Below are 24,592 nucleotides of genomic sequence, written 5' to 3'. Positions count from 1 at the left end.
GACTAACAATACCACACAAATACAGCATTTATATTTTAAACCATCTTTTATAATATATTTCACTCATAAAACAATTATATTATAAATGTAATAAAGCTAAATGATACAAAATTATAAAATCAAAATTTAAAAAAATAGATTGAAAATAAAAGCTTGGGATTCTGAGGAATTCAACTGATGTGCCATCACTGAAAAAAAATCTGTTTCCCTTTGCAACTCATCTACCTACCTCCCCCCAATACACACATACACATTTGTATTTTTATATGCGGGAAACACATTATGGAAAAAGTCAAACATCATCTCCATGGCTATGTATTATCCATACAATGTCTGTATATCAGTGCACATTTAAGATTCTTCTCTGCTGACTTTATAGCTATGCTCACAACATGGAAAAGAAGGGGAGAGGACATGGTGTGGTCAGATATTTTCCATGCATCTAATTAAAGTCCCTGCTTGATGTAGAACATACAACAAAAGCATCAAGTATTAACCTCTGTTTGAAGATCTCCCACAAAAACCAGCACCCATTTCTTTTTTAAAAATTGTTTTACTATGACAGTTCTTGTCCAATTGATCCTTAAACTTTTGTGTTACAGTCATTCAGATATTTGAAGTATAATCATATTGCAGTCCTTCAGACTAAGCCTCTCCAATTCTTTCAAGCTATTTTCATTGGATTTGTTGTATTACCTTTGATGCTTTCCTCTGAACATTTTGATCAATAATCTCGGCAGGCAAAATTATCCACAATACTCCCAATCTGCATCTAATCTTATTACAAAGTTCCTTATTACAAATGAGGATCAGAAGGGAAATATTTTGGGTTAGGGTAAACATTTAGAGAATTGATCTATGCTTACTCAGCGGAAGACTGTGAGTAAGCATAACCACCTGGCTACAGATTTCAAGGGAAACTATTTTGTGAACAATTGACCACACGTGTTTAAGGAAGGCTATAATAAACTCTAAATGAAACACTGGGAAAATAGGTTGTAAGACCTGCTAGCATGGAAAAAGTTTGGTTGCGCCTTCCCGTTACTCCGCCTGAGCGCCGATTCTACCGCATTTCAGACGAGTCCAAAAGGAGAACAGGCATTATTACAGTTTCAGAATCCAACACAACCGATTCTAAGTGAAGGGATTCAAGAGACACTTCGAAGTTCCCCTCTCAACTATTCTACTGTCTTCTTTCCAACCTGCCTGCCTGGCCAACGCTGCCAGCTCCCCCTGCCGTTCATACGGAACACGGCTTCTCTTTCCCCACCCCTGGCGTGAACCAGGAAGCAAAACGCTTGTGTTTAACTCCAATGCAATGTGACTCGGAGACCTTACCAACTTTCAGGTACGTGGACTTCAACTCCCAGAATGCTCCTCCCAGCCAGCAGGAAATTCTGGGAGTTGAACTTCAGACTGCTGAAAGCCGTCAAAGTTAAGAAACGCGGCTCCAACATTCCCTTTCTATCGTGACGCCGAGGAAGGTGGGAGAAAGAGAGAGAGAGAGCGAGCGAGCGAGCTGGGTTGCGCTGCGCTTGCGCACTGCACGATTTCCTGAGTGGTTGGCCACCGCGGCCATTTTGTGGACCCTTTGGTTCAACGCCCCCCCTCCCCTCCCTCCGCGTTCTATTGACTCCTACCTTGGGGGCTGCCGAGGCCTAAGATAAAACGGGAGGCCTGGAGCGGCTCGCTTGCTTTTGGTTTTTGTTTTAATCGTGTCTCGGGAGTCTCCCTCCGCTTCCCCGCCCCCCCTTCGGTGCAGCATCCTGGCTGTGCCTGGGAGCAGCTTTCCTGTAGCATGATGGAAGACGACGGACAGCCCAAGACCCTGTGAGTGGGACGGGGAATGGGTTAGCCGCTCGGTAGGTGGGTCAAGAAGCGATGACAGGAGGGGGATCTGCAGGGAGGATTCTCTGAAGGAGCGTTTGGAGGGAGAGGGGTGAAGAAAGCGGGACTCGGGATATGGGGCCGGGGGGAATCGCGGCACGAAAAGGAAATATAAACATCGCCTCAGTTTACAGGAAAGACACAGGTGATGGAGGAGTTGGAGATTCCCCACAAAACGTCGTCATCAGGGCGGCTGATAAATTGTGAAGGATATAAACCCAGAGTAGACTTGGAGGGTGGGGTGTTCTTGGTAAAGGGGGAGGTTTGTGGAAGGTGTTTTTTTTTTAACGAAATGTGTAGGTCAGTAGCTTAGTATATTTAAATTGCACCGGCCGTTTGGTAAATGTTGGTGTGCCTGAAACCTAGAAAGCCTTTTCTGTGGGATGGTTACCAGGAGGGCCCTTGGCTTTTGCCCATTGGCAGGGCTTGTGGCATAGATTTGTAGATTTGGCATTCCCTCTGGCAGTAGAAAAGTTTTGGAAAGTAATCCTGACTTGCAGTGAGGGGCCTCCATAAGATAGGAAATACATTGCCAGTTAAAGAAAGCTGGAAAAGACCAGAGGAAAATGGATATATGTTTGAGTAGATATGTAATTTAAAAATTTATAAGACTGCTTAACTCAGACAGTGTGATTCTAGGCTGTGTCACCTACAACAAAAATCGTCATCATACAACCAGCACTTAGTATATAAATATACAATCTAACAATGTGAAATATGACAACCAAGCAAAGACCATAATAAACCTTAGAGTGGAGCTTCCACTCAAATGACCCTAAATCCCTGAGGAAGAGCCAGGTCTTAAGAGCTTTCCTAAAGACAAGGACAGTGGGAGGTCTGTCCTATACAGGTGGTCCTCAACATATGACCATAATGGAGCCCAAAATTTCTATTGCTAAGTGAGACATTTGTTAAGGAGTTTTGCCCCGTTTTACAACGTTCCTGCCACAGTTAAGTGAATCGCTGCAGAGTTGTTACATTAGTAACACGGTTTTTAAGTGAATCTGGCTTCCCCATTGACTTTGCTTGTTGGAAGGTCACAAAAGGTGATCACATCAGCTTGGGTCTGTGCAACTGCCATAAATATAAGTCAGTTGCCAGGTGTTTGAATTTTGATCATATGACCTTGAGTGTACTGTACCAGCTGTAAGTGTGAAAAACAGTCATAAGTCACTTAGTCCTTCGAATGATCACTAAACAAACGGTCGTGAGGACTACCTGTATTGGGCGCGTGGTGGTGGATCATTCCAGAGGGCAGGGGCAACCACAGAAAAAGCATGCTTTAAGTCCCATGAAGTGACAGAAGCAACCTGGAGCATGTGGAACAGGAAGATGGAGAACGTAATCCCTCAAGTAATGTTAGTAAGATATAATATTTAATAATGACATGAAGAAATTGCCAGGCTTGGAGGGCCTTAGTTGAAGGAGGTTATGCTCAACAAAAATATTAGTATGTAAAAAGCATCCCAGAAGTCAGAATAATACAACATGATAGTAGTGATGCTTTATCATAAAAAAAAAAATCAAAATCCTAAGGGGCCATTTTGTAAGGCCAATTGAAGATTTACAAAATAATGCAAGCTTTTGAATTGTATTGGCTTAGATAAGAAGAACTAGGAAACAAGGGAAGTATGTAATTGATTTTTAAGTCATTTTTGTTCTGGGTTACATGCTCAGGTGAAACAGCGATGAGCCTCCAGACAAAATCAGAGGCAGAACAGCATTAGGTTAAGCTTGGGGAGAAAGTGTAACAAATTGTCAGTTTGCTGTTTAAGAAAGTATACTTTAGCTGTTAAGCTTATAATTGTTTTACCTACAACCTACACAGCTGATAAGAGACAGAGAACCTAGCTTGATAATATTTATTATTAACAAAACTGATAAAAAAGTGTTTGTTACTAAGTTTGTGTTGTTGAAAATGAATAAAGAGCACATTTTAGTGGAGTAAAAAAAGTGAAAATTTTAATTTAAGGATTCTTGAGGATATATAAAGAGTAAAAAGAAAAAGGTACAGAGAAAAAAGAAAAAGATATTAAAGAAAATAGTTAATTATAAAGAAATAACTTCATCATCATCATGACAAGAACAAAAAAAATTCAGTAACTTATCACTTTGGAGAGTACCTTGCTACAAAAGATCTCTTCTTCCCATAATCTCATCTCTTATTTGTAGACTAATTTTAAAATCTTTTCATTCAGCCCTAATCAGCAAAAGTCCCCTAAGGGTTAGCAAAAACAATAACATAGTTTAACCTTGATAAACTAGCTTATTTCCCCCCTCACTTTGAATAATCCTGATATCCCTTTAAATAATGCCCTATAACTTGCTTTTTTTTCATTTTCTCTTCTCAGAAATTACTTCAAAACTTGAACAAAACTTTTGTAAATCCAAAATAGGAAAGTTATGCAACTTGCTCTTCTGCTTTGTTTTTTGTATATCCCTTTTAATTGTTAAGACATTAGCTGGCTTCATTTCTATAGCCAATGTAACATGCAACATAATGGGGTCCATGCTATTAACTCAAATACCAGTTTCAGATGTTTTGTTCTGTTATGATTCAAAATGCAGCTGTTCCACATAGAAAAAGTATTTTGCATATTCCATTCTGTTTCAGTTGCTATAAATGTCTTGTTTCTTAGATTTGGGATATTTTCAGTTGTCCTAGTGTCAGAGTCAGTATAGAAGGTGGACTAATGGTATTCCTGTTGCTGCAAAAGGAAGAATATGGGGGAGGAATTTGGGGCAAAACAGTAGGCATTTAAGGAACTAATGTCACAAGCCATTTTGGATGTAACTACTAATAGAAAAAGACTAACTGGAGTCTTGAAAGCAAATTGGACTCCTCAACTGATATTTGATGCTTCTGCAGGTGGTGACTGCTGATAAGTAATTGGTTGTCTGCCGGTATCTGAGATAACCTCCTCATCTTATTCCAGTTTAGTTTCAAATTTGATTCACCAATAGTCTGATGTTGATTTTAGTTAGAAACAGAAAGGCATCTCCCCAGTCCCCCATTCCCTGCTTTTCAAAACAGATTTCTTTTGAATTAAAAAGAACTTAGTTAATATTCCAGAGCAGAATATATAGTAACACACTCCACCCACACCGTATTACTGCTACTTGGACATTGAATTGGTACAACAACTTGTCTCTCTTACAATAATCCTCTGCTTCCCCAATAGACTTTCTCAACCTGTAACTTGGGGATGCCAGACTTCCCCAACTATAACTAGAGGATGTCCTTTTATTTCAATCTCCATTCTGCTTTGGCAGAAACTCACCTACTGCCCAAAAATGGCCAGTGCCTATAAGATATTAAGAAACTTGGGTTACATTCAATGCATTCATATGTTGGAGAAGTCATAGTGCAACTAGTCCATGGCTCAGTTCCTGAGAGGCTACACATGGGCTTATTTAGTCTCTGTGCACTTGAATTCCAGTAGGATTCATCCATCAGTCCTCCAATGGCTTCCCACCTATTCTCAATCCAACTGACTCAACATATTTTATGCATGTCCAGTCATAATGTTCCTGGATCTAGTGTCTGACCCAGCTGGGTCAAATGGTGCACTGTCTGAAAAGCTTCTGGACTCATCACACATATAGCATGGAGGTGATGTTATGGCCAGCAAGCTGTATAGAAGAAAAAGGCTATAATCATAATGCCATTACTTGAATGATAACTACTATCTTTTTTGTAGGAAAGTTGGATTTTGTGTTCTTGTGTTAATGTGTGTGGCGTTAATAAATAAATGTAAATAAAAATAGATGGAATGCCACAGGTGTGTGCTTATGAATGTACTTTCACCACTTTGCTTAAATTCGTACACAAGTGATGTACGGTAACTACAAAAAGTACACATTGCTTTGATCTGCTGTTTAAGGGTATGTACTCAATGTAGTGTATATGCATTTGACTCCTGATGGTGTTGTGATTCAGGATATTTTAATTTATGCAGTGAATGTTTTCATCTTCAAAATCATTCTAAAAACTTCACTGTCAACAAGAACATGTAGAAAGTGCACATACCTAAATAAATTCAGTAGGTCAGTGTTTTTACCAACAAATTCTATGCTGATGGCATAGTACTTTCGTTGTTAGTTCTTTTATATTTTTTGATTGAATGCATTTGAAAAGCAAAGTTTATCTGATGTTGGAAAGTGGAGTTTTTGCATTAGTGTTATGGTATCATTCATACTCATTGCACTGTATTGCATTATCTGGTGCCTTTTTATGGAGACTTCAGAGAACATTTCAGTATGCAAAAATAATTTAGCTGGTTAGCTTGCTAAGCTTAGATGTGTGAACATACTTGCATTAACAGCATAGAGTCCATGCTGTTAATGCAAGGCATAGTGTATTTGCAATTTTGTTGCAAAGGTATTTTTTAATTTATTTATTTTGACCTATTTGCTTTAAGGTTTTTTTTAACCACTTCAAGCATAAAGATTGCTGAGAAGAGTGCATGACCCATGAGTAATCTTTTATTGTGCTCAGTGTTGTAAATGTAATGCACTACAATGTAGTATAGACTTATTTATAGAATGTAAATGCTATATGCTGGATATTTTGTGCTTCCCAAAGTGAAGCCCTAGGCCTAAGGAAAAAATGATAAAGCTTTTTTAGAAACAGTCCATGTTCCTGTCAGACTTAGCTTTGGTATAACAATAGAAATTTGGAAGGGAAAGTATATTTAAACTGATTTTAAAAAATCTTTAATGGATTGGCATTAATTTAGTACTTTTATTCTAAAGTGTCCATCTGTCCTGGATGAATTAATTAATTGAAAGGTTATATGTTATGTGAGAGACCAAAAGCACAGAGCCATCCTTGTCATGCTCCTTTTCAGTTAAAATACTGATATTCCTCTGGCAAATACTGCTTCAGATTTCAAGAAAGGCTATGCCATATTTAGGCTAAAATGTAAATGCTCATTAGTTGATAACAAAAAATGAAATAAGCAGATAAGAATGAATAAATATTCATTGCAGCTGTTTGATTGTGGTAATGCATATGAACCACACATTTCAAATCCTTATGATAGCTACATGGCTGTGCCTGTACATATCTGTATATATAGCCAAAGAACAGTAGACAGAATACTTCAAGAGCTTGGAAAAAGGTATGGCTGCTTTAGTAATTCATAACAGGCATTTCTTGCGCACTCCTGCACATTCCTAAGGAACTGTATTATAGGACTTTTGCAGCCCAAATATTGGCCAATCCTATGCTAATTTAAGTCCATAAAATTAAAAAACCACTTTTATTGTAGAATATGTTTTTATTGTTTTTATAGACTACAGGTTCAAAATAATCTTTGCAATTCAGCAAATTATTATTCAGTTTCTTACTCAGTGAATTAAAAATTGAATGTAGTATTTTCTCTCTTATTCTAAATGTATGGTTTGACTTCAGGAGTTTATTCAATTTATTTCTGAATATCTGTCTCCCATTTTCTTTTCCTTCCCAAGCTCATGCATGAAGCTCCATTTGTGTGAGTGGTGGGTGCTCGCACGGAACCATCCATTCTTCCCTGATCCACCAAGCCAGTTGGGGAACGCTGATGTACAGCAGTTGTGTCAAATAAGAGCCCTGGTGGTGTAGTAGTTAAATGCAATATTGCACACTAATTCTGCCCACAGCCTAGAGTTTGATCCTGATGGATTCAGTGCTGACCCATCCTTCCATCCTTCTGAGATCTATAAAATAAGACCAGATTGTTGGGGGCAATATGCAAACCACTCAGAAAATGCTGTAAAGCACTATAAAGCAGAAAATGACTCTGCTTTTGTGCTATTGCTGTTGCTAACTAGAAATGAGGGTCATTAAACCAGCTATAAAGGCTGCATTTTGACTTATTTTATTTTATTATTAAAACATTAAAATCAGGTCAGAACTAGGCATAACTATTACATAAAAAGAAAGGTATGTTTTACAAAATTTGACTTTGTTTTCAATGTTTGTGTGTGTGAATGTATATGGACGGGGAAAATCTATATGGTTGCTACCATAGGAATCAGAACCAACTTAATAGTAGTCTCTCTGTGTGTGCGTACATATTTACCAATTCCACTCTGAGCTTCCTCCTAACCTATTGCAAAATTATTGCACAAATCCTCACTACCATGTGCAATGTTCCCTCTAACTTCTGACATCCCATATGCAGAAAATACAGGTAGTCCTCGACTTACAACGATTCATTTAGTGACCGTTCAAAGTTACAACGGCAATGAAAAAGTGACTTATGACTATTTTTCATAGTTAAGACCTTTGCAGCCTCCCCATAATCATGTGATCAAATTTCAAATACTTTGAACTGTTTCATATTTCTGACCATTGCTGTGCCAAGGTCATGTGATCCCTTTTTGTGAACTTCTGACAAGCAAATCAATGAGGAAACCAGAATCACGTAACAGCCAGGTTACTAATTATCAACTGCAGTGGTTAACAACTTTGGCAAAAAGGTCATAAAATGAGGCAAAACTCACTTAACAAATGTCTCACTTAACAGCAGAAATTTTGGGCTCAATTGTGGTCGTAAGTTAAGGACTACCTAGTTGTTCTATGAGCTTTTTCCAAACCAAATACTGCACATATTTGTGCATCTCAATATGAGACTATAAGTAAATTGTAGATATTTGTAATCGTTAAAATGTTTACATATTTCTTAAAGTATAAACCAGAAAGTTTAACAGTAGGTCACATTTCCCCTTGAAAGTTGTGTGTCTCCATAATTTCGGATTCCTGGCAGCTGCTCCCTGCACTTCTCTTGGCAGTCTTTTTCAGAAGTGATGTGGCAGTTCTTTTCTTCCTAGGAATGAGACAACCCCAAACTGGCTTTGTACTAAAGACAGAAGGACTAGCACTATCTCCTTCTTGGCTGATACTTCAACCATTATACCAAACTCCATGCATACATGCTTACAAATGATAACATCACCTTACTAGTCACTACTAACTGCAGTCAGTATTTTGTAACCATTTAAATTTCATTCCTTCTTTCCCATTTGCAATTTGATATAATGAAGTAAAAATTTAGAAAAAGGGAAGAAAAGCATCAAGCACTTAAATTTCCCCCTTTCGTTATCCCCATTCTTTTCTTTTTATATTTAAGAACTTATTTAAATTTTATATTACAGTATTGGTTTTAAAATTGAGATTAGTTGAAAATAAGATCCATGGTGGCGTAGTAGTTAGAGTGCAGTATTGCCGGCTAGATCTGCCGACTGCCAGCAGTTCAATTCTCACTGGCTCAAGGTTTGGTTGGAGTCTGGAGTTTGATCATGATGGGTTCAAGATTGACTCAGCCTTCCATCCTTCCAAGGTCGGTAAAATGAGGAACCAGATTATTGGGGGCATTAGGCTGACTCTGTAAACTGCTTAGAGAGGGCTGTAAAGCATTATGAAGTGGTATATACTGTAAATCTAAGTGCTACTGCTATTGCTATTAGTATGAAATTAACAATGATCAGGGACATTGGGCAACCTGAAATCCTACAGATATAAATTTAAACCTTTTTTGGAGGGAGGAGGGCAATGAATTCAACTTGTTTCAGAGGAAAAAGAAAGTTTAAACTTGGTTTGGAGGAGGAGTGGAATTTTGAAGGGAGGAAAATAAGTTAATTCAAACTGTTTGAGGGAAAGGCACTCTTTCATGGTGGCCATGAATGTCTGCCTGCTTGCTCTGAGGCAGGAAGGCAAATGGCCAAGCTTGCTGCTTTAGCTTAATTGCTGAAGTAGGGTCCTTTGGTGCTGCTGTAGTGTAGTGCTCCTATTCCAGCGACGGCGAACCTTTTTTGGCTCGCGTGCCACAAGTGGGAGCGCAGGAGGATCGTGTGCGGGCGTGCCACACCCATAATGCAATGCGCGACCCCCCAGTGCGCATGCTCGCACAACAGGCGCAACCCCCCCCCCCATTTTTACATGCTTTTTTCACGCTCCCCAGGCTCCAGAGGCTTTATAGGAGCCTGGGGAGGGCGAAAAGTGACTTCCGGTTTGCTTGGAGGATCATTTTAAGCGTTCTGAAGGCTTCAGGGACAGTCCAGAGGCTTCCCTGACGCCTTCGGAGCGCTCAAAACGACCCCCATGCCTTGCTCTTTTAACATGATGCTCGGAGGGTCATTTTAAGCGTTCAGGGAAGCCTCTGGACGGTCCCTGAACCTCCGGAGGGCCTCTGGGGGGGCGGGGGGGCTCTTTTCGCCCTGCCCAGGCTCCTATAAAGCCTCTGGAGCCTGGGGAGGGCGAAAAAAATGGCTTTTAAAAACGGTGAACTCAGCTGGCCAGCGTGCACGTGCTGACATGTGCCAGCTGACAGGGCAGCGCCTCGCGTGCCCTGACAAATGGCTCCGCGTGCCACCTGTGGCACACGTGCCATAGGTTTGCCATCACTGTCCTATTCAGTTCACACCATGGCAGTGCTAAGCAATTCTCACTGTTGCAGTTAAGGCAAGGTGATGAAATTTGGCAGGACTTTTCACAAATCATGAGCCCCTGGTTATATGGTGGTTGGTGACTAAATGTATTACTTATTTATTTGTAATGTATTTATAAGTATTATGGCATGTTTATAAAATTGATTTTTTATACTTGCAGAATATCCTGGCAAGGCATAAATTAATGACATTAATATTACCTTTTGTTTTCTATAGCTATGTAGGAAATCTTTCCAGAGATGTGACCGAAGTCCTTATACTTCAATTATTCAGCCAAATTGGACCTTGCAAAAGCTGTAAAATGATAACAGAGGTAATATGTTCTCACAATCTAATTTATATGAAATCCTTTAACATTTCACATAAAAGTAGTTACTAATTCTGCTTTTAAAAAAATAAAGTAAGATTGAAGGATGAAATGACAATTTAAATGTTTAATTAAGGAGGACTCCTATGCAAGCATTGACTAGGATTATAGCCTTAGTTAATTAATTTAACTGACAATTTTTGATTAGAAAAAGGTTCTTGTATAACTTAAAATATATGCTTATTGAGTCTTCTCAGCCCCTCAGAAAGATTGCTGTAAAATCTCTAGTAATATATTTGTTTAGTTTAACTACAACTATTCTTTGAATGAAGGCTGGAATGAATACTCTTTCTGCAAAATAATTCAAGCTGTATACATTATTTAAATATTACTTCGATTGCAACGTTTTCTTTGTGACAGAAAAAAGATAAGAGTCTAAGCAATTTCTTATTACTATTAATGAATATCAGTCATTACATAGACTACTATGAATATCAGTCATTACATAGAAAAGTAGTTGGGTTGCAACTATGTTTTTATGTATCTTTATTTGAATAATTTATATTTTGTTAATACTTTCAGATGAACATCTGAATGAAACATGTTTTACTAGGATTTAGCCTTGCTTTGTTACAGTCCCATGGATGACCAAAATATTTCTTTTTAGAGAGGATGGAACTTCAGAAAGAGAAAATCAATATTCTGTATTGGACAATTGAAATTGACTTGACTGTTGGATTCATTTAGTGATTTTCAACAAGTTATATCTTTCATTATTAAAAAATAAAACTATTTTGATGTTACTAAAAAACTAGAATATGGATTTTGAAGTCACCTGCATAAATATTTACATAAATGATAGAAATTAGTATTTTCATTATGAAATATTTACAATCTACATCCCCCCTCCCAGTTTTCATTAAATAGAGATTTTGTGGGAATATAGGACCATTTAAAATTAGGTTCTTTTTAAGTGCTAAGAAATTAGGGCTATAAAACCTGGAAGTATATTCCTTCTTTTTTATTTTAATAGCTCCAGGGAAGGGATCTATTGCAAGTACTAGAACCTTTTTTAAACCTGAAAGTCTATTTCTAAATGGGTTGAAGTTACAACAGAAACAATACTGGAATTTGCAATTTTGAAAATAATCATTTTGACCAACTTTTCTAGTTCACTAGCCATTGACTGGTTCTGAAATCATAATGTTCATTTTTAGCTAAGTGTGATGTCTTAACTTTTATCATAGTTGTCTCACTATTGATAACAATCTGCTTTGTGTACACAGTATATCAAAGGAAATATATTCCTGATTTTAATTCAAAATTCATATTCTGATTTTTTTAATGGCAGATCCAAGGGCCTTTTTATATATTATCAATAAAACAAAATGGTGCAATAGATAGTTCATTAGAAATTTAGACCAAAATACTTTTGTTGGTACATGAATTGTGTTGTTTCCAGATTAGTCAAAATTGTTCTATGTAATATTTCTCTGGAGGTTGGGTGTATAGACTGTAATATTTATTTTTGTGTTTTAAATATTAAAGATTTATTTATTTCTTAGCAACTACCCATAGGTAACTGGTAACATTTATTTTGCATTTTTTATTTATTAAATATAATATATCTACTTATGTAGATGTACTATATCTATATAACCTGGTTCATTAAAATATGAAACTAAAAATCAAATAATTTTAAATGATTTGCTGCATTTTGCTCTAATTTTCTAACCCACATTCTTGCTTTTAATGCCTTGTGAAATCTGAAACGATCACACACATCCTCCCAAATCTGGGCTTTGAAATTGGTAAGTACCTGGAGCTGAATATGTTTACAAAGGAAATAGCTCCAGTTATCAATAAGCCTCCTTTTCCTTCAAAACTTACACAATTCTATTTGTAAAATTTACAGGAAGGAATGAACCATTTTAGAAGCACACATATATATAACCTAACATAGTAGATGTAATCTTATCCCAACTGTCTTCTAGATCCAGTTCGATAGAAGCTGTCAGCATTAGTTTTGACAAGTTCAGAGGCTAATTTGTTGATAATTAATTCCAGTTAGGACCACAAGCTGCAGTTAAAACGTCTTGATTCTAAGTGTGTAATCCATCATGTCATCTAAACAGTGTGATGAATTTTCAAGAAAGGCTGTTCTGAATTGAACCTGCATTTTCATACATGATGACCTCTAGATGTAGTTCTGTGGATGCTATAATTTGAGATATTCTTTTGACAGAATAGACAACAATTCTTACAGCTACTTTGTAAGCACTTATGGTAATATTTTCTTTTCTAGCTTTAAGTAATATATTTTCCTGGATTTTCTTCTCAGCAACCCGATAGCAGAAGAGTCAACTCTTCTGTTGGATTTTCTGTTTTGCAGCATACAAGCAATGACCCTTATTGCTTTGTGGAATTTTATGAACACAGGGATGCAGCTGCTGCATTAGCTGCTATGAATGGGAGAAAAATTTTGGGAAAGGTACGTTGCAAAAGAAAAAAGAATGACATGTAGCAAATTAAGTAAATAGGTTATGATTCATGGCAAGGATTTTTTTGTCCCGTTTTTTAATTAGAAATACTTTGAAACAATGTTTCTATAGAGAGAAACACTCATTTTGTTGGAATTGATCCTGTACATCCTCTTCATTGACATAAGAATTATGCCAGTACTGATAATTTTTTTCATTATTTTTAGGAAGTAAAAGTTAACTGGGCAACAACACCAAGTAGCCAAAAAAAAGATACTTCAAGTAAGTAAATGTTCTGAAGCAACACTATCTAAGCCATGTATTTAATTGGATTCAGTGGTGGGTTTCAATTTTTTTTACTACCGGTTCTGTGGGTGTGGCTTGGTGGACATGGCAGGGCAAGGATATGGTAAAATCTCCATTCCTCCCAATTAGCTGGGATTTGGGAGGCAGAGAATAAATGAAGGTGGGACCAGTCAGAGGTGGTATTTACCGTTTCTCCGAACTACTCAAAATTTTCGCTACCAGTTCTCCAGAACTGGTCAGAACCTGCTGAATACCATCTCTGTATTCATTGCTTTACTTTGGTAGTATAAGAAAGTTAAACTTTTTGCATATAGAAGCAATGCATTTCTAATTTTTTCCTCCAGATCATTTTCATGTGTTTGTGGGAGATTTAAGTCCAGAAATAACAACAGAAGATATTAAGTCAGCATTTGCTCCTTTTGGTAAAATATCGTAAGTACTATACTTTTTACCTTAAATCATTAATACAAATAGAATTAAAACGCAAGATTGTTCTTCTCTTAAGTCACTGTCATTTATTAGGCAAAGATTATTTACATAATGGCATGTGAATGGTGTAGAATTATCTTGTCCATTTATTGTATTATATTATTCCACACAAATATGAACAAGGTTTCTGCATCAGTTCTGTTAAAAAGCTGTGTGGTTTTCACACTTGCAAATCCATATGCATTTTTATGGGCCGGGGTGTATTGTGGGCAAATGAAGGCAAACCTGTTGATTTTTGTGGCTTATAGAACATTGTCTGATAGAAGCTGGAAGTGTCTTATAATTATATACAGTAGGTAGTGTTGGACTGTGTAAGTTCATAGCCAGTTGTAAAACTTCATTTCATGCATTTTTGAAATGTAGCACTACATTTAGGATTTTTACATTTGAAAATTAAAATTCATATCTTTTGATAAACTTTTGATAAAGTAGTCTTGTTTTAAGGATACATTAATTATGCCAGTCATAAGTATCTTTCTCTGTTGACAGTAGAACTTTGGGACTAAATTTCCAAATATCTATAGCTTTGTAAATGAACATTTTAAATTTTGAAAGTGTTCCTTCAAGTGCTATAGTATGTGTGTTTGTTTTATTATTTAATCTAATTTCTTGAAAAGCTTTCTTCTATTGTTTTCTTTGTCTTTTTAACAACATCAATACAAAACCTGAACATCTTGTGTTACTTTACAGGAATGTATTTCTGCTATAAAGCATATTTTCTCTATGTTTTCTCATATTTTCAAATGCAACAAAATCTTATTTTGTCTGTTTGATTTACTTTGCTTTTTATCTCAATGTGGTAAGTACTGGTACTGTTTACAAGCCAATATTAAAAGATTTAATACAGGTTGCTATTTCTCAATTTTGACTTATACCTGAGACCTGCAGTTTTTCTAAAGTCCAAGTCACAATTAAAAGTAATAGCATTCTGATTATTTTGCAGAATTGCTCATAAGAATGGACAGGATCTTGAAGCTAACTGCAAGGAACTGTGCACACTGGAACTCAGTTGTAGATTTTTTTTCTCATTTCTATTTATTCTTATTATACATTATTTATATATACATATCTTAGTATTTACATTTTAACATTCTATATTCAGTGCAGTTCTATATTTCCAATCATTTTAACTTACTCACTAAAAATTATGTGTAAAATTTGTTGTCTTCATATTGGTGAACTTAGCATTGTTGTTAGTTATATTCGCCTTTCTTAAATTTCTGAAAATGTCAATTTTTCAAAATTTACAGCTGCCCAAACTCCAAAATGATGGTAGAGAATTGACCAAGAAAAATAAAGAAATCTGTTAACAGGCCATGTATGCCTTTTAATTCCTATTTTTTTCCTCTTTTTCAATTTTTTAATATTTCATATTTTATATCACTAGGCAGAGGGCATTTATTTAGAAAATGCATGGTAAACATAGTTAGAAATGTTACAGTAATTTATAGTTCAGTAAACCTTAGAAGACCCTAGTCAATAGATAATTAGAAAAGGAAATTCTGTTCCTTTTAAAATTTCAAATTTGAACGATTTAGTTGTAGAAAGTGCAGGATATATTGATAGGTTGCATGTTTATTACATGTTATTTTTTATTTTTGTCCTACTGCTTTTTTCTAACAGGAAAATAAGTATTAGGCAGAATTAGGAATGGTTATAGTTAGGAGTTACTGAGTTTATATTAGGGAAAACTATGCTCACAATACAGTGTGTGTGGTTCCTTTTAGTTTTTATTTTGAATATCTATAATATTTCCTCATATAACTGTGCTTCTCTTCCCAGGGATGCACGGGTAGTTAAAGATATGACAACAGGAAAATCAAAAGGCTATGGTTTTGTATCATTTTATAATAAATTGGTGAGTACATTGAGCAATATAAATCATTGCTTCATACTTTGTGAACTAATTTATGAAGGATGCAATACAAGCAGGCAGACATTTATAGGATACTAGTTCATAGCCCACTTTTATAACCCGTTGGTTTTGTGAAAGGCAGAACTTTTTATAGCTATAATTATATGGTTGAGTAATGTTATATCGATCCTTTAAACAAGAGATCAAAAATATGCCTATTTTTAACTTTACTAGTAATAGAGTGCAGATATCTTTTGCAGGGCAGTTACTTCTTATGGAAATAAGTAGAGCTGTATTGAGACCTACATGGTATACTGTCAGTCTCTACCTAAAAGTGTCTTAAATGTATTGAGTTCTTCAAATGTGAGGTGGAATATTTGTGGCCTTCCAGATGTTGCTGAACTAGAATTCTCAGCAACCCAACCAATATGGACAATAGTAGGAACTATTGGAAACTCAAATTCAGCAGCATCTGGAAGCCACAGGGCCTATCTTTTTCATTCAGTGTACTAATTCCGTTATTGTTCATTAATTTTTGGAAAAGCTATTAGTACCTACATTGATCAATTATATATTTTCTGAGCAAAAGACAAAGCAACAAAATAGAATGTATGTTTTAATTCTCTTATTTCAAATTTATGTGTCTGTTTTTTTTTTTAAATTAGGATGCAGAAAATGCAATTGTGCATATGGGAGGCCAGTGGTTAGGAGGTCGTCAGATCAGAACTAACTGGGCAACACGAAAGCCACCTGCTCCTAAAACTACACAAGAAAGTAAGTGAATTTGGGCAAGAATGAAATTCTATTTTTAATTATATGAACAGAGTGATTTCTAATAGATTACCTCTGTCTATATAAATATCTGAGAGCAATATTGAATATGGATATTTAATACTTTGCATCTCATCTTGATATTACAAATGTATGTACAGTTCCATAAATAGTTTTGGTAATATTTGCTTTTGTGCATATATTGTTAGTTTGTTTATATGCTTTTCCATTTCATTATTGTGAGTTTGGACAGGTAATGGGAAATTAAAACTAAGAAACAATTAAAGAATTGCAACCATTGTCAATTAATATATCATGTGGTAGAAATCCAAACAGATATTTTCATTTGCAATTGTTAAGAAATAAAAAATAACCAATCCATAGGACTCACGCCAGCCCAAACACCTGAGGAACAACCAGGTGCTTCCCTTAGCTCCATGCTTTACAAAAGGCCATCTAGATATCTGCATGTTGGTGGAGAATGTGTGTGGATGCCCGTGCACAAGTATTATGCTAGGACAGAAGAGATCCACAAAATGGCAATACAATTAAAAGGGCCCCAAGAATGCCCAAAACTTGTTGATTTTGGCAGGCACGGAGAAACAAAAACAATAACTAGGTTCCAATCTCTCTAGGTAATAACCAGCGTCTTGAATTGCAACAAGAAGTTAGCATGAGTAGATCCTCCTAAATCAGCACTGGTCAAAATTGATGCACAAGATAAACCTATGGAAAGACTATCTCAGTCTTTGCTCCTACTTGCTCCTTAAGTAGAAACTACTATCCATCAGAATCTGTGAATTGCACTCCAACTGTGGGGAATGCAACCCCATTTAGAGTTAATGATGAAAAGTATCTTGATCTGATACCCCACCCCCCAATCTTCAAACACCAAGAGATAACCTTAATATTGTCGCTTGGTTAATGTTGGACATATTGGTTATTATAAGCATACTAATGATACTTGCTATATGTTGATGGATGACCTCATCCAGCAGCTTCATGTATATGTCAGATAGGAGCAAGAGGTATCGCACAAAATAGGAATATTGGTTGATCTCTCTCTGCCATCTCCCCCACTCACAAACATACTGATTGGAACCAGTTCTGGAGAAAGGGAACCAATATAACTCCACGCTTCTACTCTCACTCCTGGGGCAGTTCAGAAATGTACTGAAGGCCAGAATGGATGTACTGTCTCCAGCCTAGGATCGCCAAACTCACCAACAGATGTGATCAGTGCTATGTGACTGCTATAACCAGATTTGAACCCAGCTAAAAAGGTCCAAATAATCCATTTCTTCCAGAGCTCTCTGAACCACAAGCTGGTCATCTTTTCAGTGACCTTCCCTAAAGAAGGAAAGATGGAGGCTATATAAAAATTATCCAGTTCCATTGGGTCTAATGGTATCTTCTTGAGAAAATGAACATCATCTTTCACACCATTCTTGCATTAACTATTGCTTGAACTCAACTGCCTCACTTTTTGGAGGCCTGGACCAAGTAGATGAGTTATAAATCAGAAATACTGTGATGGGGTCAGTTTAAAGCTTTGAGGACCCAGGCCATTTCATCAGGATTAAGAGATTTAAACTACTCTCAGATAACTGGCAAGACCATCCTCAAGCAGCTCCATAGACCTCTATAGGTAGAGGATAAGTAAAACCAAGCAAACATCCAATCTGGCAGATGCCTAGAATAGTTTTCATAGTGATTCTGCAAATATTCCCATTGTTCTTCCTTAACAAAGAGGAACTGGCTCACCTTAAATGCAGCTGTCAGTCAGCCCTTCATCTACAAGACAAAGGCACATCCCTGCCCAATATTTTGCCACTCTTATTGCCATGAGATAAAAGTTCTTTCTCAGCAAAGTTTTGATTTTGTTTCTTATGTCATCTTTAAACATTTTCAGTGTTTTGTTAATAAATATATTTAAAATGATATTATTGAAAATTGAATGAACTACCAAATCATGATTTTATGACTTGAAAAGTGTTGAATTTAGGGTCTTTCTAATTTATAGTAGGCTGCGATATTGTGACATATTGTATGTTCATTAATGGAAATAACAGAAAAAAGTTGTTTCTTGCAGACAACACAAAACAATTGAGATTTGAGGATGTAGTAAATCAGTCAAGCCCCAAAAACTGTACTGTCTATTGTGGAGGAATTGCCTCTGGATTAACAGGTGAGAGTCACATTCATCTTTGCAAAGATTTTAATGAACTACTAAATAGTCACATGACTAACACAAGTGTTAATGTTTTTAGATCAGTTGATGAGACAAACATTCTCCCCTTTTGGACAAATTGTGGAAACCAGAGCTTTTCCAGTTAAAGGCTATTCTTTTGTGAGGTAGGACAATTATCATTATTTCCTCTGAACTTAACATAGTACCATCTTGGCAACAAGCCAACATAACTGTATTTTAGCTATTATATCTGGATTACTTTCATTGTATTTCTATAACGTAGTCCTTAATTTATGACCATAAAGAGCCGTGGTGGTGCAGTGGTTAGAATGCAGTACTGCAGGCTACTTCTGCTCTCAGCTGACTGCAGTTCGGCAGTTCAATTCTCACCAGCCTTCCATCCTTCTGAGGTTGGTAAAATGAGAACCCAGATTGTTGGGGGCAATATGCTGAGTTTGTAAACTACTTAGAAAGGGCTGTAAAGCACTGTGAATATAAGTCTAAGTGTTATTGCTTTTGCTGTAATTGGCACCAGAATGTTGGTTGCTGAGTGAAACAGACATTTATCATGTGACCACTTCACTCTACTACTGCAATCCCAGGTCCTATGGTTGCAGTGGTTAAGTAACCTCACGGGTTGTTAAGCAGGAATAGTCCAAGATAAGGAGCACAGGGGTTAATTAGAGGGTTGGGGAGGCTTCACATGATTTGGCGAATGACATTTCTGCATCACTATGAGTATGGAGCCTGCTTGGACAGTGGCACGAGGGGACCTCAGTAGGATAGTCACACCTTCAGTACTGGAGAAAAACAAAAGGCATAAGTGGGATCATTGCATGTGTTAGTGGAGAAGGGAGAAGGCTGAAGCCTGGTGAGCAAAGGAGCAGGCTAGGACTCCTGAGCCTGGTTAATCAGGGACCAGGTGGAGGTCCAATAGGCCATGGTAGTTTGATATGGGAGAAGATGCAGGCAGACAAGGGCATTTGTAGGACTCCTGTGGTCATAAATGTGCACGGACTGCCAAGCGTCCTAATTTTCAGCATGTAACCATAAGGGCGTTGTAACATACATAGCTTTGGGCATATGTTGCAAATCCCTTTGTTTGACACTGTTGTAATTTTGAACAATCACTGAACAAAGTCAAGGACTACCTCTAACATCAATAATTATGTCAGAGGTTGTTTGATGTTGCGGGGGCAGCCCGTGTCTGCACTCTATTATGTTTGCGTCTGGGGTATAAGCTTAAGGCTAGGAACTGTACTGTTTTGTTCATCTGGAAACCATATTTTTGTAAAATATTTACAAAAGAAAGTACAGAAACTATCCAATGTCATATATGTTAAAAAGAAATGTAGCCTTAAATATTATGGAATTATATTAAGAAGTTCTCAAAGTCAATGGCATACCTAATTATTTTTTAAAGAATTTAAATACATTGCTTCCTTAAAGACTGAACCTAATCTCCCTGGATGATTACCAACAGATAACGACATACACTGAAGCAATAACTCCTTCACTCTTGAAATGTATTTGATATATTCTTTGAGAAAAGACATCTTGCTGTTAAGTTCCATGAATATTGATAGTACATATGCCAGATTTAGTGATAAACAATTGGCCGATAGCCTTTTAACTGTACTAGATCTTCTGAAAAAGTAAACTGTTGATAAATGAACTACTTCATTCTTGTTAAACCAATGCGATAAGGTTAGAGCAGGATAATATAATAATATCTTACTTCAGACCATTTTTTTGGCCTCAGGTTTTCAACTCATGAAAGTGCAGCGCATGCAATTGTTTCAGTCAATGGAACTACAATTGAAGGCCATGTTGTTAAGTGCTATTGGGGCAAAGAAACACCGGATACAACAAAAGACTTCCAGCAGGTAATGGATAGATTGCATTAAAGTGTTGTATTTGCGATATCCTCTGTTGTGTGCATTTGTCCAAATCTGTGAAATCAGTTAATGGAATCTTATGCATTAAAATCCCACATGGAATTTAATTTTAGACATAGAACTTATACCACTTTTGGCTTTTTCTCCAGTTTTTTTCATAAGCACATATTAATTAATATTGTTTATATAAAACAAATTGTTTAAATTCATAGGTGGAGTACAGTCAATGGGGGCAATGGAGTCAAGTTTATGGGAATCCACAGCAATATGGGCAGTATATGACAAATGGATGGCAAGTGCCATCTTACGGAATGTATGGTCAAGCATGGAATCAACAAGGGTTTGGCGTTGAGTAAGTACTTCTGCTCAGAAATTGATGCTTGCATATGTCATTTTCCTGGGATGGGAACTCTTGATATTCGCTTGTTCATCATTAAGACAACTTTTTTTTTCTAAAGTAGTGGTTTGTTACTTTAAAAAAAAATAGAAAAAACAAAAGGAACAAAACACAAAAATAATGTACATTATAAAAAGTTCATAATAAATGCTTTAAAATAAGTTTTTAATTTTAAAAGATTTAAGTAGTAGTTCTAGTATTTTGTGTATCTGAGAAATTGAAAATGCTGCTGGTCCAAATAATGCTGTTACAGATGTAGCTATAATATTGTCACTAAGTTACATCTGTGCTTAGAGACAGATATTTGTCTGTTAGCACAGTGTATAATAAAATTCATCTCTATCATGTTTCTAAAGTAAAGTGTTAATTTTTATCTAAGTATGAATTTCTGGAGGGAGATTGATTAATTATAATGCTATGTGAGTGAGCAGCAGTGAACCATAGATTTACACAAGCACAATCATATGCAACCATAACCTAAGCAAAATGGGTTGCACTAGCTTAATACACACTTTTCAAATAAGTTTCACTGAGTTATGTTCTGTTCAGTTGAATCAAAGATGTAAATGCAAATCAGGACCTCTTAGTGTATCTGATTGTCAAAGCTTAATGTGGCTATTAATAATTTGAATTTTCATAATTAAATTTGTAATAATGAAGTAAACACTTTTGAGTTGCAATTTATCACACTACCTTGAATTTAATCCCTATCTATACATTATCCAGTACACCAGTCTACCTTTCAATTGCTATTCTAAATAAATTGTTTACCAAAGACAATAGAAAAATGTCTGCTAATTACTGTATTTTCCGGAGTATAAGACGCACCGGAGTATAAGATGCACCAAGGTTTTGAAGAGGCTAATTTAAAAAAAGTTTTTGCACTCTGCAAAACTCCCCAAAACGCCCCGTTTTTCGTGAAAACGGACCCCTGTTTCCCCCCCTTCCTCCAAAGGGCATGAATAGTCTTTAGGAGGATTGTAGAGTGCTGGGGGGGGGGGTGAGCAAAAAATGGCCGGTTTTTCGCCCCCAAAAGGGCATGGATAGCCTTTAGGAGGCTTATAAAATGCTCCTGGGAGCTGGGGGGCAACATTGAGCAAATAACACCCATTTTTTGCTCATTTCTGCCCTCCCCAGCCCCCAGGAGCTCTCTGAAAGCCTCCTAAAAGCTATGCATGGCCATTTTGGTGAAGGGGGCGGGGTTTTGGGAGGCAAAAAATGCTGTATTCAGTGTATAAGATGCACCCAGATTTTCAGCCTCTTTTTTGAGGGAAAAAGGTACGTCTTATACTCCAAAAAATACGATAGTTTGTTTTGCGAGGTAGTTGTGGGTAATGATGTATATATTCATTAAAACAAGTAATATTTCTGTCATGATTAAAGGTTTACAAGGGGTTAATTTTCATCATCTAGCAATGGGTATTATTGTAGTTAAAATTGAAACAGATGAGAATAATTACAATTTTCTTTTCCTCTTAACTAGTCAAACACCACCTGCAACCTGGATGAGTGGATTTGCTCCTCAGCCTGCCCAGGGACAAGCTGCTCCGGTAATACCTAATCAGGCTGGTTATGGTATGGCAAGTTACCAAACACAGTGAGCTTAGAACTCTGCTTAGAAGTGTGATTTCAAGACAGGTTTCATTTTCCAGTGATTTTTCTGAAGCCTGAAATACAGACACTGGGGAGAAGAGGGAAAGGAGGCAAAACGGGAGGGGGCCAAGACAGAGAAAGAAACAAAGAATATTTATTTTGAAGAATGAAAATGTTTGGACCTTTAACACAGCATTTGCTTTGATGAAGGACACAAATATCTTCAATTTATGCCTTTTTAAGTTTTGTTCATGATGGATATGAACAGGTTTTCTTTATGTACAAAATTTAAAATAAAGTCATTAAAAACAATTCTGACTGCACAATTTGGTATGTTGGGAAGAAATGCTTAACATTGTGGTTCTTAGATCCATTCCATTTTCTTTTGTCTTCAGCATTTTATATCAGGTTTTGAAAAAAAATACGTTAAAGATGCTTTTAATTGAACATTAAATCCTGATCTTTTTCTGTGGACCAAAGATTGCATCAAGGCAACAATATATTCTTCGTTAATTTCAGAGCCGCCATTCAGAAGAAATATTCATGGAAATATTTTTAAGTTAATTTTGAAATATTTGAAGAATCTGGTGTAAATATTTTGGTTTGGTCTGATCAACATTATCTGTAGTACTATCAGATATTTCTGTTCACACCCAGAAGAAAACTACAGCTTTTCAAATTTAATTTACTTGAAGCACAGATTTGCTTTTACTTTAGAGGTGCCTTTTTAATTTTGTTTTTTAAGTATCATATATGCCCCTTACCTGCAGTGTTTAGTATGCTCTGAAATAGAAGAAGCAATTTTATACAGTAAGTTATTTTATTCTGCTGCTTTTTTGCAGTGCAGTAAAATAAATGAACCATACACTTTCACAACTAGCTACTACATAGAGTGAAAAATATTCAGAAAGTCTTATTTTTAAATTGATAAATAACTCCTTTTGTCACCAGAAAACAGATTATTTTACTTTATGCTTACTATGTAAATAATGAGGCTACTATAAGTACCTGAATGTTTTAAAAATGACACTTTTTTTAAAATGTAGGAATATTTAATCAAAATATTTTTAATTAGATTGAGGAATTTTTAAAGTAAGGCATTTTAATAATGTCATATATGTTTAACAGAACTGCGTTTGGAATAGTGAACAATTTGAAGTATGAATTAAGTGTATTTGTTTTTTAATTATTTTGGCTTGCATTTCACAAATTTGCATTGAAGCTAGGTTATTTGTGGATTAAATATTATTGGGATAAATAATGAAGTTGGTAAAATGTTACATAAGGTTACTTTTTACTTTGTGGCTACACTGATACATAAAGTTTAAGTTGAAAGTGAATGAAGACAGGTTACAGAACTATCTGTGACAGCTAGGTGGTGCAAATGACTCATCTTTGAATTATAACACTTGAGATGAATAATACGTGCCATTGCATCTTGCTGGATCTAGGCCAAAATATGTATGAGTATATATGTTTGGTTGGCTTCTGAATAGAAAAGTGTTGTTTAATAGATCACTATTAAATATATACTACATTACAGACCTAGCAGATATTGAAAAAAATTCCAAGTGGGAGAAAGGTTGGTTAAACTAATCTCTCTTTCTTTTTGGATAAGTGATCATAGCGTTCTTATCACAAATGTTTTTGTTACGTGCAATTTATTGATCTATGCTTTGGTTAAAATATTTTTAGGAATTCTGAATTTCTATATTTGCTTTGAGGATAGGAAGATTAAAATAGTATTCACGCACATCCTACTAAGTCTGGGTTATGATCTTTGACAATTTTAACCAAATAATAATTTTTGTTGGTATACATAAAATGTTAACAATGTTTTGTTTCAGACTGTGGACAATCCAATCTTTTCCAGGTTGGTTAGTTTCCCAGTGGAACAAAATTGAATACGGCTTGAGTGTTCTGCATAAAACATAACTCTTTAACAGTTTGATTTCTACATCATATAGGAACAGTGGAAATCTGGA

The 24,592-nt window shown here is 36.1% G+C and overlaps 1 protein-coding gene across 4 annotated transcripts; it reads left to right on the top strand.

Moving 5' to 3' along the window:
- The first annotated feature begins 1,640 nt into the window (after nucleotides 1-1,640).
- On the top strand, nucleotides 1,641-22,919 carry TIAL1 (TIA1 cytotoxic granule associated RNA binding protein like 1). 4 transcript variants are annotated; one of them, XM_081955326.1, is made up of 12 exons: nucleotides 1,641-1,830; nucleotides 10,537-10,633; nucleotides 13,020-13,118; nucleotides 13,335-13,389; nucleotides 13,758-13,845; nucleotides 15,685-15,760; nucleotides 16,423-16,531; nucleotides 18,621-18,716; nucleotides 18,799-18,883; nucleotides 20,482-20,605; nucleotides 20,830-20,969; nucleotides 22,498-22,919. In XM_081955326.1, the coding sequence occupies exons 1-12, from the start codon at nucleotides 1,799-1,801 to the stop codon at nucleotides 22,613-22,615; spliced, it is 1,119 nt and encodes a 372-aa protein (XP_081811452.1). In that variant the 5' UTR covers nucleotides 1,641-1,798; the 3' UTR covers nucleotides 22,616-22,919. The 4 variants fall into 4 exon arrangements, with proteins under 4 accessions (XP_081811452.1, XP_081811451.1, XP_081811453.1 ...); XM_081955325.1 differs by having other exon boundaries at nucleotides 12,969-13,118; XM_081955327.1 differs by lacking the exons at nucleotides 1,641-1,830; nucleotides 10,537-10,633; nucleotides 13,020-13,118; nucleotides 13,335-13,389 and adding an exon at nucleotides 15,153-15,220 and having other exon boundaries at nucleotides 13,773-13,845.
- Nucleotides 22,920-24,592: the final 1,673 nt, after the last annotated feature.

This window comes from Natrix helvetica (genome assembly GCF_964273705.1).
Source record: "Natrix helvetica genome assembly, chromosome: 5".
Classification (NCBI taxonomy): Eukaryota; Metazoa; Chordata; class Lepidosauria; order Squamata; family Natricidae; genus Natrix; species Natrix helvetica.
Note: the sequence above shows the minus strand (reverse complement) of the source record. Positions and strands in the feature narration are given on the sequence as shown.